The sequence below is a fragment of the Psittacula echo genome, assembly GCF_963264785.1.
Source record: "Psittacula echo genome assembly, chromosome: 11".
Classification (NCBI taxonomy): Eukaryota; Metazoa; Chordata; class Aves; order Psittaciformes; family Psittacidae; genus Psittacula; species Psittacula echo.
This window is the reverse complement of record NC_137746.1, coordinates 8,983,483-8,997,482: the sequence shown is the minus strand read 5'-3', so window position 1 is coordinate 8,997,482 and position 14,000 is coordinate 8,983,483. Positions and strand designations below refer to the sequence as shown.

The 14,000-nt window shown below is 43.8% G+C and overlaps 1 protein-coding gene across 1 annotated transcript; it reads left to right on the top strand.

Annotated features, from left to right (window-relative positions):
* Positions 1-2,144: 2,144 nt before the first annotated feature.
* Positions 2,145-12,980, top strand: LOC308225850 (ovoinhibitor-like; the record flags this gene model as incomplete). Its single annotated transcript, XM_080627041.1, has 16 exons — positions 2,145-2,199; positions 2,989-3,008; positions 3,818-3,954; positions 4,131-4,191; positions 4,705-4,838; positions 5,293-5,347; positions 6,366-6,502; positions 6,936-6,996; positions 7,775-7,911; positions 8,350-8,410; positions 9,556-9,686; positions 9,763-9,823; positions 11,413-11,549; positions 11,933-11,993; positions 12,329-12,444; positions 12,935-12,980. 16 exons carry the CDS (start codon positions 2,145-2,147, stop codon positions 12,978-12,980), a joined length of 1,410 nt encoding a protein of 469 aa, XP_080483167.1.
* Between the last annotated feature and the right edge of the window lie 1,020 nt (positions 12,981-14,000).

The window sequence follows — 14,000 nt, the reverse complement described above, 5'->3', positions numbered from 1 at the left end:
TCCCTGTCCTGCCTGGGAGGGACATGCTGCACCTTGTGCTCTGGTCCTGAAAGGCTCTGTCCTCATGGATAAACAGCTGGTGGGAAAAACTTTGCTGAATTGCTCTTTGTGAAGCAGATGACTCACTTGTAGGGTCACAGCATTGATCTTCCTTGTGCACAGGGCAGAAGCCCAAAACTGAGCCTTGGCTGACATGGAGGACAGCAGGCATTTCTATAGCTGTGATGTTGTATTCTAGATCCCAGTTGCTGCTCTAGATCCTTGACGGGTGTTTGTTCTTCCGTCCCTTTAATCTGTCTTCTATTGCAAACTATTCCTCAAATTTAATAACTTAGCTGGAAGAGAATGACTTTGATCTTGACAGAACATGCTGAGTCAATCTATTTTAACTGCAGATTTGGTTTGCAAATAGCATCTCCTTTCTGATAAGGTTCAGGTGTCATCTCTGTGGACATAGGCAGAAATTTGCTTGACCATGACAGCTTTTACAGAGTCTGGCAATTAAGTTGTCAAGATACATTTTCCTCAGCCAGGAAGCATTAATGGATGGTGGTCTTGGCTGGAATAAGTCCTTAGAGATGGATATTGTAATCAGAATGAACAGAGATCTTTGTAGGTGAGGCCAACATCGGTCCAAAAGTCTGGAGTCCTTGACACTTGGTGGAAATGAAATAAGGGACAGGGCAGGAGGTATTGGGGCTGAATATCAGGGAGAAGAAATGAAAACAAGATAGATGAAGAGAGATGTTTCTAATGTCACTAGAGATTAACATTCCTGGAAACACTGGTATAGAGGGATACTTCAGTTTTGCAGATGCACACTGCAAACTACTAATATTAGCAGAGCTCCTGGGTATGAAAGCAAATCAAATTTTCCGCTAGGTAATCCCCAAAATCGTGTTATTGTGGATTTACTTTTCAAGTAAGAAAGATGTTGGAAATGCCCTTCTCCTACAAAATGAAACTGGGATGATTCAACATGAGCTCACTGTGTTTAAATTATGTCAAAAATAGATCTGTAAGTAAGGATTTTGATTACCAAGTACAGAATTTGAAAGGTTAAAAGTTAGTGAGAAATTTGGAGAATTTAGGATTTGGATTAAGAAGCCTGGGATTGAGACCAATCCAAAGAATTGTCAAAAATCTCCTTAAATAAAGGACAAAAAAAGAGAAGTGTTCAGGACCAATCTAAATTCTGTTACTTTAATACTGGGCAAACCTTCAGGAGAAGTTTGAAGAAAACTGAAGATGTAAAGCATAAAGGGATAATGTACACAATGAATTTTCAGGAAGGAAACCATGCGTGGGCTAATATCAATCTTTGCAAAGCTGGCTGACTTCCTAGATAAAGGAAATACAGTACATCTAGTCTGTGCAAACATCAAAAGCTTTTGGCCTGCTGCCCTGTGGGATGGCGTCACTTAAGCTTGGCAAGGTGGGTCAGGAACTGGCCATGGGGGAGGTGGCAGCAGATGAGCAGAGGGTACCATGACAGTTAGCAGGAAACAGCCAAAAAAGATGGATTTTAGGAACAAACTTATTATTTTTGCTCCTTGCTGTAGTACAGGAAAAGTTGGCAGAGCACTGCTGAGATTTGTAAAACAGAAGAAGAGCAGGATTTCTCCCACAGAGCACAGGGTGACCTTCTGGGCTGAAACTGCCTGGGCTCAAACTGGGATGAAATACTGCAGCGAAGAGTACAAAATCATGCTCTGAGGTTAAGTAATGAGGGTTTTGGCTATTGGCTGACAGCTCAGTTGAAAACTGTAGAGGAGGAGAATTGCATTTGACCCAGTTGCAGGTTTGATGTGAGCCTGCCATGAGTTGCAGCTGTGCAAGGGGCAGCCCAGGGATGGCGCAGACCTGTTCAGGAGGAGAGGCATCCTGGCACATTCCACACTCCCCTCAAGTCACACAAAAGGCCCCTTCCTGGTACATGTGCTTGTGTCAATCATTAGCTAGAAATCTAGGGCTGGGTAAATATATTTTTTGGCTTTGACTGATGATGACAGACTTGGATCATTACCTAATAAGGTGGGACCACTTAGTATCGTGGCGTGCTATATATTCCTGTTCCTACCTGCAGTCTTCCTCTCCCACACAGACAGCTAGCAGGCTGCAGTGGAGAGGTATCTCTGTCTGCCATGAAGATACCAGGAGTTTTCGTGAAGGCTGCTTTGGCCCTTTGTTGCTGCTTAGGTGAGTATCTCCTGGGATATTGCAGAGATCAATCTAGCTGAATCAGAGCTGAGTTTTCATTTCTGTAAAAGCATTTGGGTCTTGTAATGTGGAGGGGAGCCTTCGTTCCATGAAGAAATATTCTTCCTGACAGACTGTAGCATGTAGACTTCAAGAATGAGGTTTCAGCAAGCTTCATACAGATGGCTGTTCGTGTTCTGGGTTTGTAGGAACAAATTGCTGAACAAGCAGTCCTAGTGCAGGGCAGCACCTTGTACATGAGAGCACTGTGTATAAGGGCAAAGTAAAACTGTTAAAAACGGCATCATTATCCAATACAAATGCAAACTGTAACCTCTAGGATTGCTCTCTAAATTTACTATGCCCACTCCTGGTAACTGAGAAGGATGTGTTTGAAGATGGACAGTGCCAGTGGTCAGCAGTCATCTTAAACACAAATGTCCAAACTTTTTGAAGTTAAATATGAAAAATCTCTTAGAAGAGGTTAAAAATCCAAGAGTACTGAACTTAAAGTACCTGTATAGCTTCCTGTAGCATTTTAGGGATGGATTAATATGTGTGCTTTCCCCTGTTTTATTTCTCTTCGAAAGTGCAATGGAACTTTATTCAGTAACTCTTAATGCGTGCTGTGACTGTTCAGTGGTATAATGTAAACCTCCGTACTTTACTAAGCACAATAAATTAGTCAAAATCAGTCACTGAATTTAACAGTTTAATTAAAAGATTTACATAGACCTTCTCTGCATATCAATAACTTGATTATTTTTTTTTCCCATTATTTTCATTCAGAGATTGCCTTTGGAGTTCAGGTGAGCTACAGATTTATTTATTCTCTTCTATTGCACGTTTCTGGCAAAATAGAAACAGTATGTAAATACCTCATGAGCAAGTGGATTAAATCTAATGAAAATTTGATTGTTCAAATAATATTTGACATGATTGAATGCTATTGGCAATTTCATGAGAAAGATCCCCCTCTTTCTTTTTTTTCCCAGTATTTTCAGTTCATTAAATAAAATGAAGAAAGAAGGAAGTAATTATACAATCCTATTATATTAACTCTTAGACATAATGTAATTACTCCAAGCCAAAGGTGGTAGGTTACCTCCTCATGAGGAATATTGCCTTATGATGATATGCTTGAAAGCATCAAACACTGATTCTGATCATTTTTCTATACAGTAAGACCTGCAGAACTGTGTTCCCTGCATAGGTTTCCTATGCCTACGTCACAGAGAGGAAAACAGCAGGGTCTGTGCGATGGATTTATCTGTAGGTTCTTCCCACGCAGTTACAAGACTCCTATAACTCGCCAGGGAGTGCAGCAAGATTTGAAGTGATCAGAGTCTGAGCTGAGGGGCTCTGGCATACAGCTGGGCTCCCAATTATCACCTGCCTTCGTTAGGCACTGTCTCACCCACAGCAATCCTTCCTCCATGCCCAGACCTGTCAGGAAAGCTTAATCAGAAACTTCCTTAGATTCACTCCTCCTGACTGCCTGAGCACATTCAAAATAACGTCTCTTACTTACCCTGCGGCAGGAGCTGCAGGTGCTGTGGCTGTGGTGTGGGAAGCTGAGGAAGTCAGCACTGGGGCTGATTCTGTGCTGCTTCCCCAGGTTGATTGCAGCCAGTTTCCTAATGGTGTTGGTGAGGATGGGACAGTCTGGGTAGCTTGCCCAAGGAACATAAAGCCAGTCTGTGGCACTGATGGTACCACGTACAGCAACGAGTGTGGGATCTGCTTCCACAATCAGTGAGTATTGCTGGAAACCTAGCAGAAGCCTCAGGGCAAGGGGCTCAATGGAAGGGTGGCAGCTTCACACACCACAGGTGGACTGGGCAGGGAGTGTGTGTTAGAAGCTGGGTGCTGACACTACCAGCTTCAAGATGATGCTCTGCAATCCCTGACACAGATCTGCTTTCTTCTAGTAAACACAATGACAGTGTGGAGATGGCACATGATGGAGAATGTGAGCAGAAATCTATTACAGTAAGATAAAGTCCATGGACATCTTCAGCTGGTTGTAAAAGGGGACGGTGACATGACACAAAAGAAAAACAGAACATGCACAGCTAGTCTGTATAGCCCAAAGGGAGCAGGCACCTGATGATAACCAAAGCTGAGAGGGCTTTTTATGGGGTAGCTGGTACCATGTCTCTGTGCTTTTCTAATTCAGACTCCTAGCCTCTGTAATTGGGAAAGAAACAAAAATGTTGTCTGAAGGCTGGATCTCGCCACCTGAATAACTCTAGTGGTATCTTATGGCGGGTCTCACAAAACCCAAATCACAGTGCTTGCTGTGCCTTTTTTTTTTCATCAGGAGAGCATTCCTGACTTCTGCTTCCATGTATCCATGACTGGCTTCTGTTTTTGTTAGTGGAATTAGTTTGATGCTGGATTGGTCCCAGAGGCAGAGGGAGAGTAAGCAGACTTTGTAGGAGCATTGTATCTTTATATCAAAAATGTGGACTTATTTCTTCTTTATTCCTGCTCTTTTTACAGATCGATTGCAGTAAGTACCGAAGCAGTGTAGTAGATGGTCAAGTCCTGGTAGCATGCCCAAGGATACTGACACCAGTCTGTGGCTCAGATAGCCTCACTTATGACAACGAATGTGGGATCTGTGCCTATAATGCGTAAGTTTTGTGCATAGAATGTCCTTGTGGATAATCAGTGATAGTTAAGGCTCTCAGAAACAGTTCTGTAAAACACTGGCCTGTCTTAGGCAAGTGTCTCTGTAAGTTTCCTTGGAGCTGGCTGCTTGTAATTCTCCAGCCAGCCCGAGTTTTCTTCTACATTTCCTGTCTGTGCTCATAAGGGGAATCACAAAAGAAGCAGAGAACAACCAGCAGAGCCAGGAACAGATCAAAGTGTTACTTGTAACACCTAATTACTCCTAGCGCTTGATTACCATGTGATATGGAAATATCCTGCATTTGCTGCTACCATCTGTGCTGTGCATTCAGACAAGTCAAGCAGCTGTAGTGACCCACAAGGCAGGTGGGACCTTCCTTTCTTGTCCCAGTGCCTAAAGTGTTACAGGGAAAGTTATTCTCAAGGCTTCCTAACCAAAGCATTCCTTTCTTTCAGAGAACATCAGACCAACCTTACCAAACTGTATGATGGAGAATGCAAGCCTGAGAATGTAAGTGCAATAGAAGTCATCCCTTAGGGCTGTTGATAGAATTCTGATAACCGCACAGATTTCCCTAGGAAGAAAGAGGACCATATGACGAGGCTTATGAGGGTCCCAATCCATGCTTTGGTTTTCTGCACAGTGAGGGTGGATTTTGCACCCTCCCTGTTCCGAAGAGAGCATCACCCCATATATATCACCCCCAAAATGATGAAGGATAAAGGAGTTGGGTATGAAATGGGAAGCTGCAGTGCTGCAGAGCACACTTCCTCTTTACTAACTAAACTGGCTTTTGTGCCCAGCGGAAGGGGAGGCCCAAGATTTCACTTGCCAAAATGCTGTGCAGGTTGTCAGTTTTCTCTCTGGAGATTACAAGAGTTGCAACAGGGAATCAGAACCCCCATGCTGGGTGCTTTCACAGACATAATGAGACTCACAAGAGCACTAAGGATACATATTTATAGAGTATAGAGTTTATTGTATATTCATACGAGATCCACAGTCTGGTGCCTCAGGAAGAGAAGCTTCTATATCAGCACCAAAATTCTGGGATGTAGAAAGTCCATCTTCCGACTTGGAAATAACCATTTTTTATATATACTTCCAAACTCTGTGCTTAACTATGGGGAATCCAAAGTAATAAGTAATTATAGAGCTGGAGAAAAGGGGACAAAACCAACACAACCCAAAACAGTATTAGTCATATTTCCAGCTGGTGAACAATATTTCCTTCTAAAAATAAGACAGTTTTTTGTTTTTTGTGAGAATGTGTCCAAAATTTTGTGTATGTCTTTCTGCCTGAAGGATCCTTTCTCCAACATAGTCCTTCTTCTTGGCTGCTAGAGAACTAGGGTAGTATTCATAAAGCTCCTTTCTGATTGAAGATTTAGCTTCACTGTATCAGGGCTTTGTTGCAGAAACAATGGTGGCTACGATATGGAATGAAATGGTCAAAGGTTAAAGTTTACCATCAACTTTTCTTGCATAGCAAGGGCTCAACCAGAGCCAATTCTCCTTATTTTGACAGATTGACTGCAGTAAGTACCCAACAATAAGCAATGAAGATGGCAGCGTCTTCGTATCCTGTCCCAGGATCCTGAGTCCAGTCTGTGGCACAGATGGCATTACATACGATAATGAATGTGGAATCTGTGCCCACAATGGGTAAGTGCAACATGCAGAGCACTCCTCCTAAGTAGCCAGCAATGCTTTGCAGTCCTGAGACCATTCTTCTGTATTTCTGCTTATCCCTATTTCTTCATGTCTCTTAGAAACTGGATTGGTTTTGGATTTACCTTGAATTTCCTTATGGTACCTTCTTTGTTCTCATGAGGGGAAACCTTGAAGAGTCAGACAGCAGCTCCTTGAATTAGTCTTTGGGCTGGGCAGCGACTGAGTCGAGGAAGGACTAATTCAGAATATTGCTTTAAATTGCATATTATGAGAAGATGTGATAAGCTTGATAATGATTAAAGTAATGAAGCTATTCTGATACACTCCTAAAGAGTTAGAAGCTGTGGTTTGCTTCATTTTGTATGTGACTTTGAACAAGAGGTTGAGTATTTAGCTCCTCAAGTTTATTGCTTCCCTCTTCCAGAGAACACAGCACCCATGTTAGCAAGAAGCATAATGGAAAATGCAGACAGGAGACTTCTGAGGTAAGTATTCAATATAAAGCATATTTCTCCTTTTGGCTCTATCAACTGAAAGGTTCCCTGAGGCTACATCTACTCTGAAAGTGAGCTGGCCCAAAGTCTGGCTTTCTCCCCATATCTTATATTAAGTCCTGTCAACCCCTTGTGTTGAGGATGCCTACAGATCCCATCTGTCCTTTGGGCCCTCCTTGCCCTCACAGCCCTGGCAGACGAGCTGCATGGGAGCTAGGCGCAGAGTTTTCATTACAAATTCATACATACAACCTTTGGGGTGGGGATATATTCTGGTACATGGAGCACACCTGAAGTTTTGATCTGAGTGTATACAGCAGAGAAGTTCCAGAGCTGGTATCCAGAACATGGCAGCACATACATGTGGAAGTTGGTCAGTCTGGGCTTAGATCTTCCTTCGAGGATGCTCTTCAAATGCATTGTCAGCAAAGTTCAATTCCTTCACTATTTTGGTGTTTTGTTTTTTATCTATAGAGCAGAATGAAAAGGGGACTTTTTCTCTTTGCTTTTCTGGCATATCTTGCATGTGGGATTGACTGAGATACCCACCCTGGTGATTTCACATCTCCCAAACTGTGCAGTGCTGTGCAGTCCCCTCTGTGCATGAGAGGATTCATGCAGAACTGACTCAGCCTGCTTTTGAGAGAACTGAGTCATAGCACTAGTGTTGTCTCAGCATCCCAGCTTGAAAGACCTGGCAGGAGGTTACGTGGTGGTTTTTCTCAGGGAACAAAGACTTCCCTGGGTTTGACACTCCTGCTTGTTGCAGATCGATTGCAGTCAGTACCCATCAAGAACATATGAGGGTGGTAAAGCCCGGATACGCTGTCCAAGGATCCTGCTCCCAGTCTGCGGCACAGACGGATTCACTTATGACAATGAATGTGGCATCTGTGCCCATAACCTGTGAGTACTGTACATAGGACTCTATTTTGGAGTCACTAGCCATGATTAGTGCTCAGGTGGCTTTTCTTTTGATACCAACATAGCTATATGTATGTTTCTGTTTCTCTTTCACCTCGTGAAGACCCTGTCACCCTGATTTTTTTTCCCTGATGTTGTTTGTGTTCCTTGGGAAAGCTGTGGGCTAGCTGTCTCTCTCTGGGTACACTATGAGGGCTGTGGTATTTGAGTGGAGAAAAGAGTGGAAGGGGCTGCTACATAGCATACAGTGAGAAGACCTGATAGGTCTGTTACTGCTTAGGATTGTGCATACTAATGAGCGGGAGAGGTTGGTTCATTAGGTAATCAGATGCTTCCTTTATCATATGCATTTGTTTATGAGTTTGCTTTCTGTGGCACAAGGCTTAGCTGGTGAGCACACTAACATCAACTCTATTTCAGAGAACATGGGACTAACGTTAAGAAAAGCCGTGAGGGAAGGTGCACGGTGGAAAGCGCTCCTGTAAGTGTAACTGACTGTAAAATACACATCATCTCCTACTCCCTCTCCAGCCTCCGAAAGACCCTGGCTGGGCTAGGGCAGCCGCAGTGCTCCTGGATGCACGTAACGGTGATGCGCAGGGCTCATGATGGCGCTGCGGTTCTCTCTGACCACTCACAGTGGCTGCTGCCAATGTGCTGTACATGCGGGCAAGAGAGAATGGGAACAGGCCAGGACTTCAGAAACAAAATGTCCCAGTGCTGCAGATCCCCGAACAGAAATCATCAGAGGCAGCCCTTTTTAGTACAGTAAGAAAGGAAGACAGAAGGCTGTGCTGGATGTCAGTGTATTCATTTGGTGCTAGGATTCCCACTGCACTAGAGAGGCAGGTTAAAATATTCCTCATGCCCTGGTTGGCCAGGAAAAATCTGCTCTCAGGTGTGGATGCAAAAATAGCTTTATTATCCCGCACAGTAACAATATGTGCTGATAATATCTCAACACACTTACTCTGCTTATGCAGAGCAGCTCTAAAGCACCAAAAATAATTTCATGCATCCTGAGGGACTGCAGTATATTTTCTATACTAAAGACACATTGTTAAGATTCTGTCTTTAATTTGCTCTTGGACCACATGGGAAATATGGGTAATAAGAGACACTGCACTGGAGAAACTAGTCAAAATGACAGTGAAGTGTCAGTGATGCTTAGCTCGTGTAGACTGACTTCCAATGAGTTTGTCTGTTTATCTTCAGTTATTTAAAATGTTAGACTTTATGTACTGTAAATTAAATATTTCACCAGGTGCTGGTGAAACAGTTCTTGCTGCTGCTATGAAAAAGCTGAAACAAAATCTCAGATTTAGTTAACTGTGACTTAATTTCAAACATTTTAAATCAGATTCTTTGGGTTAAATGATTGTTTTAAAACTTGCATGCGTACTACTGGAGGGAAAAGAATCTTTCTGGCCAGCTGTTCCTTTCCTCCCTCTGCTAGCACACAATACCAAACCCAGCTACAATTACTTAATTCATTTATTATGGAAGACTAAACTTAAACCCCCTCTGATTTTCTGGCAGAAGCCTTTAAAATCTGGATGATCAGGGTGGACAGACTGCAGATGAGGAACTCTTCCATCTCCCAGCATTGTTACTTTCTCTCTCCAGGTTGACTGCAGCACATACCTGCGCAATGCCGAAAGCGGGGGAACCATTGCCTGCCTCTTAAATCTGCGTGAGATCTGTGGGACAGACGGTGTCACCTACAGCAATGACTGTTTGCTGTGTGCCCATAATGCGTAAGCCCTGGCAGTCACCCCTGGGAGCTCAACAGAGTGACTTGCTGAGCATTTTTAACTCTGCTTTCTTTTCCAGCAAATTTTCAGCTAATGTTTCAAAGAAGCATGATGGAAGGTGCTTAGAAGAAGTTCCCCAAGTAAGTAAAATGTAAAGAAAACCAAGAATAACACAATGGTTTGAGTTGGAATGGACCTTAAAGATCATCTAATTCCATCCCCTTCCACTAGACCAGATTGCTCCAAGCCCCATCCAGCCTGGCCTTGAACACTGCCCATGATGGGGCAGCCTCAGCTTCTCTGGGCACCCTGTGCCACTGCCTCACCACCCTCATAGTGAAAATTTCTTCCTAATATCTAATACAAATCTCCCCTCTTTCAATTTAAAGCCGTTCCCCCTTGTCCTGTCACTACCATGCCCTTGTTAAAAGTCCCTCTCCGTATTGAGGCCCCTTTCAGGCGCTAAGATACCCTGCGTACCCCTTTAGATACTTTAGGTATAGCCCTTTAGGTACTAAGAGCTTGAGTGGAGGCTGATTGCACAACTTCAATAAATGCTTGCTGGTTTTGGTGGTGTAGCCTTCACCCAGTGTCACAGCTTCTGCTGTCCTTCCTTCTGAGGGTGAATATCACTCTCCCAGCAGTAGGAACATTGTGTGCTTCCTGCACGCAGCCAGGAACAGAAAGGGGAGAGGACAGGTGGGGAATGAGTTATGAGACAAGTAGCATAAATGATTTAAGGCTTTACAAGAAGAAATCCTTTTCCCACGGCAGTCTATCATAGCTGCCACCGGAACTGAGCAGCCTGTTTTGGCAATACAGCAGGGGGATGCAGGGGACCCAGGGTATCCAGTGCCTTCTGGAAGCCTGCGTTTTACAAAAGGATGTTCTGCAAAGATTAGAAAGTTGCCTGTGTTTTGCATGCTGATACCTAATGTACCAGGGCATTCAAACTGCTGTTTTTTTATTGTAAATGCAATGTAATCTAACTTATATACCAACAATGAATCTTGTAAAAATACCAGTTTAACTATGTTTGTCCAGCTCTAAACTATTTACACTCTCTGGGGAACTGAAGAACAAAGCCATCTCATTAGCATGTGTTTGAAAGAGTCAACACCCCAAGTCAGATATTTCATTTCTATACAAACAAGCTATGAAATGTCATTCGTTTGTTTCCTGAGTATGCTCTGTGCTCAGACCGGGTGAGATACATAAATCAGGGAGGAAGAGCTCACACTGGAGAAACTGGGAGTGCTAAACACAAGGCCAGTTCTTCAACTGGTGTAAATCAGCTTCAGCTGCTGTCAGTCCTGTTGGCAGATTTCAACACTTGGAGCCATCCTGTTGCAACAAAAGGCCTGTCAGCACATCTGATCCATTCTTGTGGGCCATGAAAAACACCTTGGTCACAGTCGGCCCTCTTGCAGGATGTACATAAATCATGCCATTTTGATTTGCAGATTAATTTTGAGCTGCATTTTGCAATATCCTATTATGTCTGTTCTGCGAAGTATAGGGACATCAAGATAAATACAAAGCTGAATGAGTAATGTCTACCTCCAAGCCTTGATTCAGTCTTCTCCACCATGACTAAGAAAGGAAATTGCTGGTTTTCCATGAAGAATGACTTAATATATAACCATAATTTGTCCTGTGGCAGACACCAAAGGGCAGAGGCATAAGCATGGGGGTTGCACAGAGCTGAGCCTGTGTCTTTGTTCCCCAGCTTGACTGCAGCCGGTACCCAGTTTCCACGCTGGATGATGGCAGACAGCTGATGGCCTGCACCATGATCTATGATCCTGTCTGTGGCACTGATGGTGTCACTTATGCCAGCGAGTGTACACTGTGTGCCAACAATCTGTAAGTAGTCATTCTCGCTGGGGGATTCACAGTGGTGGTGGTTGGATCTGTAATGTCAAGTAATGTGCAACGGCTCCCCCTGAAGCCCTGTGCTGGATTGGTCCTGCCTGTCTACCCCCATTTTCCTGCTTCCCCTGGTTGGTGTTTGCATGGGTGTTCAACCCCAGAGCTCCACAAAGGGAGATACATCAGCTGGGAAGAATGTTGTTCCAGAAGACACATGCTTGGTCCGTAAGGGCATGTTCTTGTTAGTGATGTGTAGGCAGTGTTAAGCTAGTTTATCTGAAAATCTCCTGTGTGCAGTGTGTAGGAGTGAGGTTTGTTCTTGCACTGTGATTGTAACGGGGAAGGTTGTGGCTAACAATGGTTTCTCTTTCCTTCAGGGAGCGTCAGGCTGCTGTTGGCAAAAGAAAGAATGGACGCTGTGAAGAAGATATTACGAAAGTGAGTGGGAAAGGATGGTAACTAAGAGTGAGGTCCAGTGCCTGCTACACTCATGGGGGACTGTCCTCTGCTCTGGGTTATGAATTGGGGTAGCAGTGGTGTGCTTACTGGTCATAACCAATATCCATCCCATTGCTCTGTAACAGTGCAGGAAAAGATGTGGCACTGAGCAGGAATAGTAAAAGATCACATCTGCCACCAGGAGGAAACTTTGAGTTTGCTATTACGATGTTACAGTTTAATTTCTCAGGGGGGTGTCATTGCTTATGCTGGGGGTGGGGGAGGAAGTGGTTTCCTCCCAGGCAGAGAGACTCATGTCTATTTTCTGTGCGCAGGAGCATTGCAAGGACTTCCAACAGCCCCCTTCTATGTGCACCATGGAATATAAGGCCCACTGTGGCTCTGATGGCAAAATATACGGCAACAGATGTTTATTCTGCAGTGCCTACCTGTATGTACAAGAGTAAAACTCTTCCTCTCATGATCAATTCCTAAACCTGCTATGAGTGCAGGGCTGTTTTCATAATGGGTTTTTGACTAACTGTTTATGGGCATATACTGAATATTTCTGATGCACCATGACTTGTTCAAGGACATGGGTGTTTTTGCATTTTAAGGGAAAACACAAAGGACCCGTTTCTGTGATCTGTATGTGGCTTCCCTTTTGTTAACTTGAAAGATATTTTACTCATTTTAATCAGCATGTAATCTTCCCCACAAGCTTATCAGGGCATGTGGAAAGTACTTCACCAAACCAATTGGATTGTATCAAATGTGTGAAACTATTCATCTTTCCTTTAATGATAATAATGAAAAGGCTTTTGAGACTGTTCTTTATCTACAGTCAATACTAAGCTAACCCTTGGGCCAGTGAGTGAGGAACAGGGTTTCTTCACTGAATATGCTCTCTGTCTAATCCTTCTCTTTCCTTTTCTCACCAGGGAAAGCAATAGGACTCTGAGCCTCATGAGTATGGCTGAATGCTAAGTGTGTGCTGAAGTCCAGCCCAGGAAGACAAACTCCCTTGCATGTGGCTTCCTATGGGCTGATCTTCCCCAACAACTTTCCTTCAGTTTGTCTTGTTTCCTTAGCTCCTGAAACACTTCAATAAACTCACTTTGCAACATTTCTCCATGTTAATTCTATGTCTTATTCCTTTTGCCCCTTCCCTTCCCTGACATGGTAATTCTAGTGATGCATATGTATATTTCTATTGATATCCTGCTCTATCAAACGTTGTGGGTAAATATTTTCCTGCCATGTGACAGTGTAATCCCTGCTCTGATGAGGGCCTGACCTCCATTGGAGCTCCCAGGCACTTCCTTACTCCTCAGAGTCTCTTTGTCAGTATTAGTTTCATCGAAATACTAATGTTTTCTGTCTGACCTGATCATGGACTTCATAGTGCAAAGAGGTGTTTAACTCAGGTGCATGGTCCACATTCTCCACAGGGCAATGTCTAGGATGGGGGTGGTGGTTTGCTCTCAAGAAAAGTCCCATAGTGCAAAGAGGTGTTTAACTCAAGGGCATGGTCCACATTCTCCACAGGGCAATGTCGAGGATGGGGGTAGTAGTTTGCTCTCAAGAAGAGCCCTTTCTTGCTGTGGGCTAGAAAGGGAACCTGGATGGTCCTGGCTTCCACTGCCTGTGCAGCCTGTCTCATGGAAGAGGCAGCAGCGTCTCTCCACTGAATTTGTCCTCAGTGTCAAGTGCTGTTATAGGATATAATCTACAGGAGGGGAATGTCAAGATCCCTCCAGAGTCACAGACAGCAGAAGTGTCCATTCACAAAATATCTTGATTTATTAATGCAACAGAATATCTTCAGGACTGGTGGGCAGAAAACACACCTGGTGGGGGGGACGGACAGCCCTGGTACATCACTGCAGCTGCCTGACTTCTAAAGCCATTCGGGAAGGAAAAAGGTATAGAGGTTCACTCGTGACCAGTTTTAACTCAATAAATAAGTCATAGGAAAGTGGTTCTGCCTGATAGTCATGTTTTGTC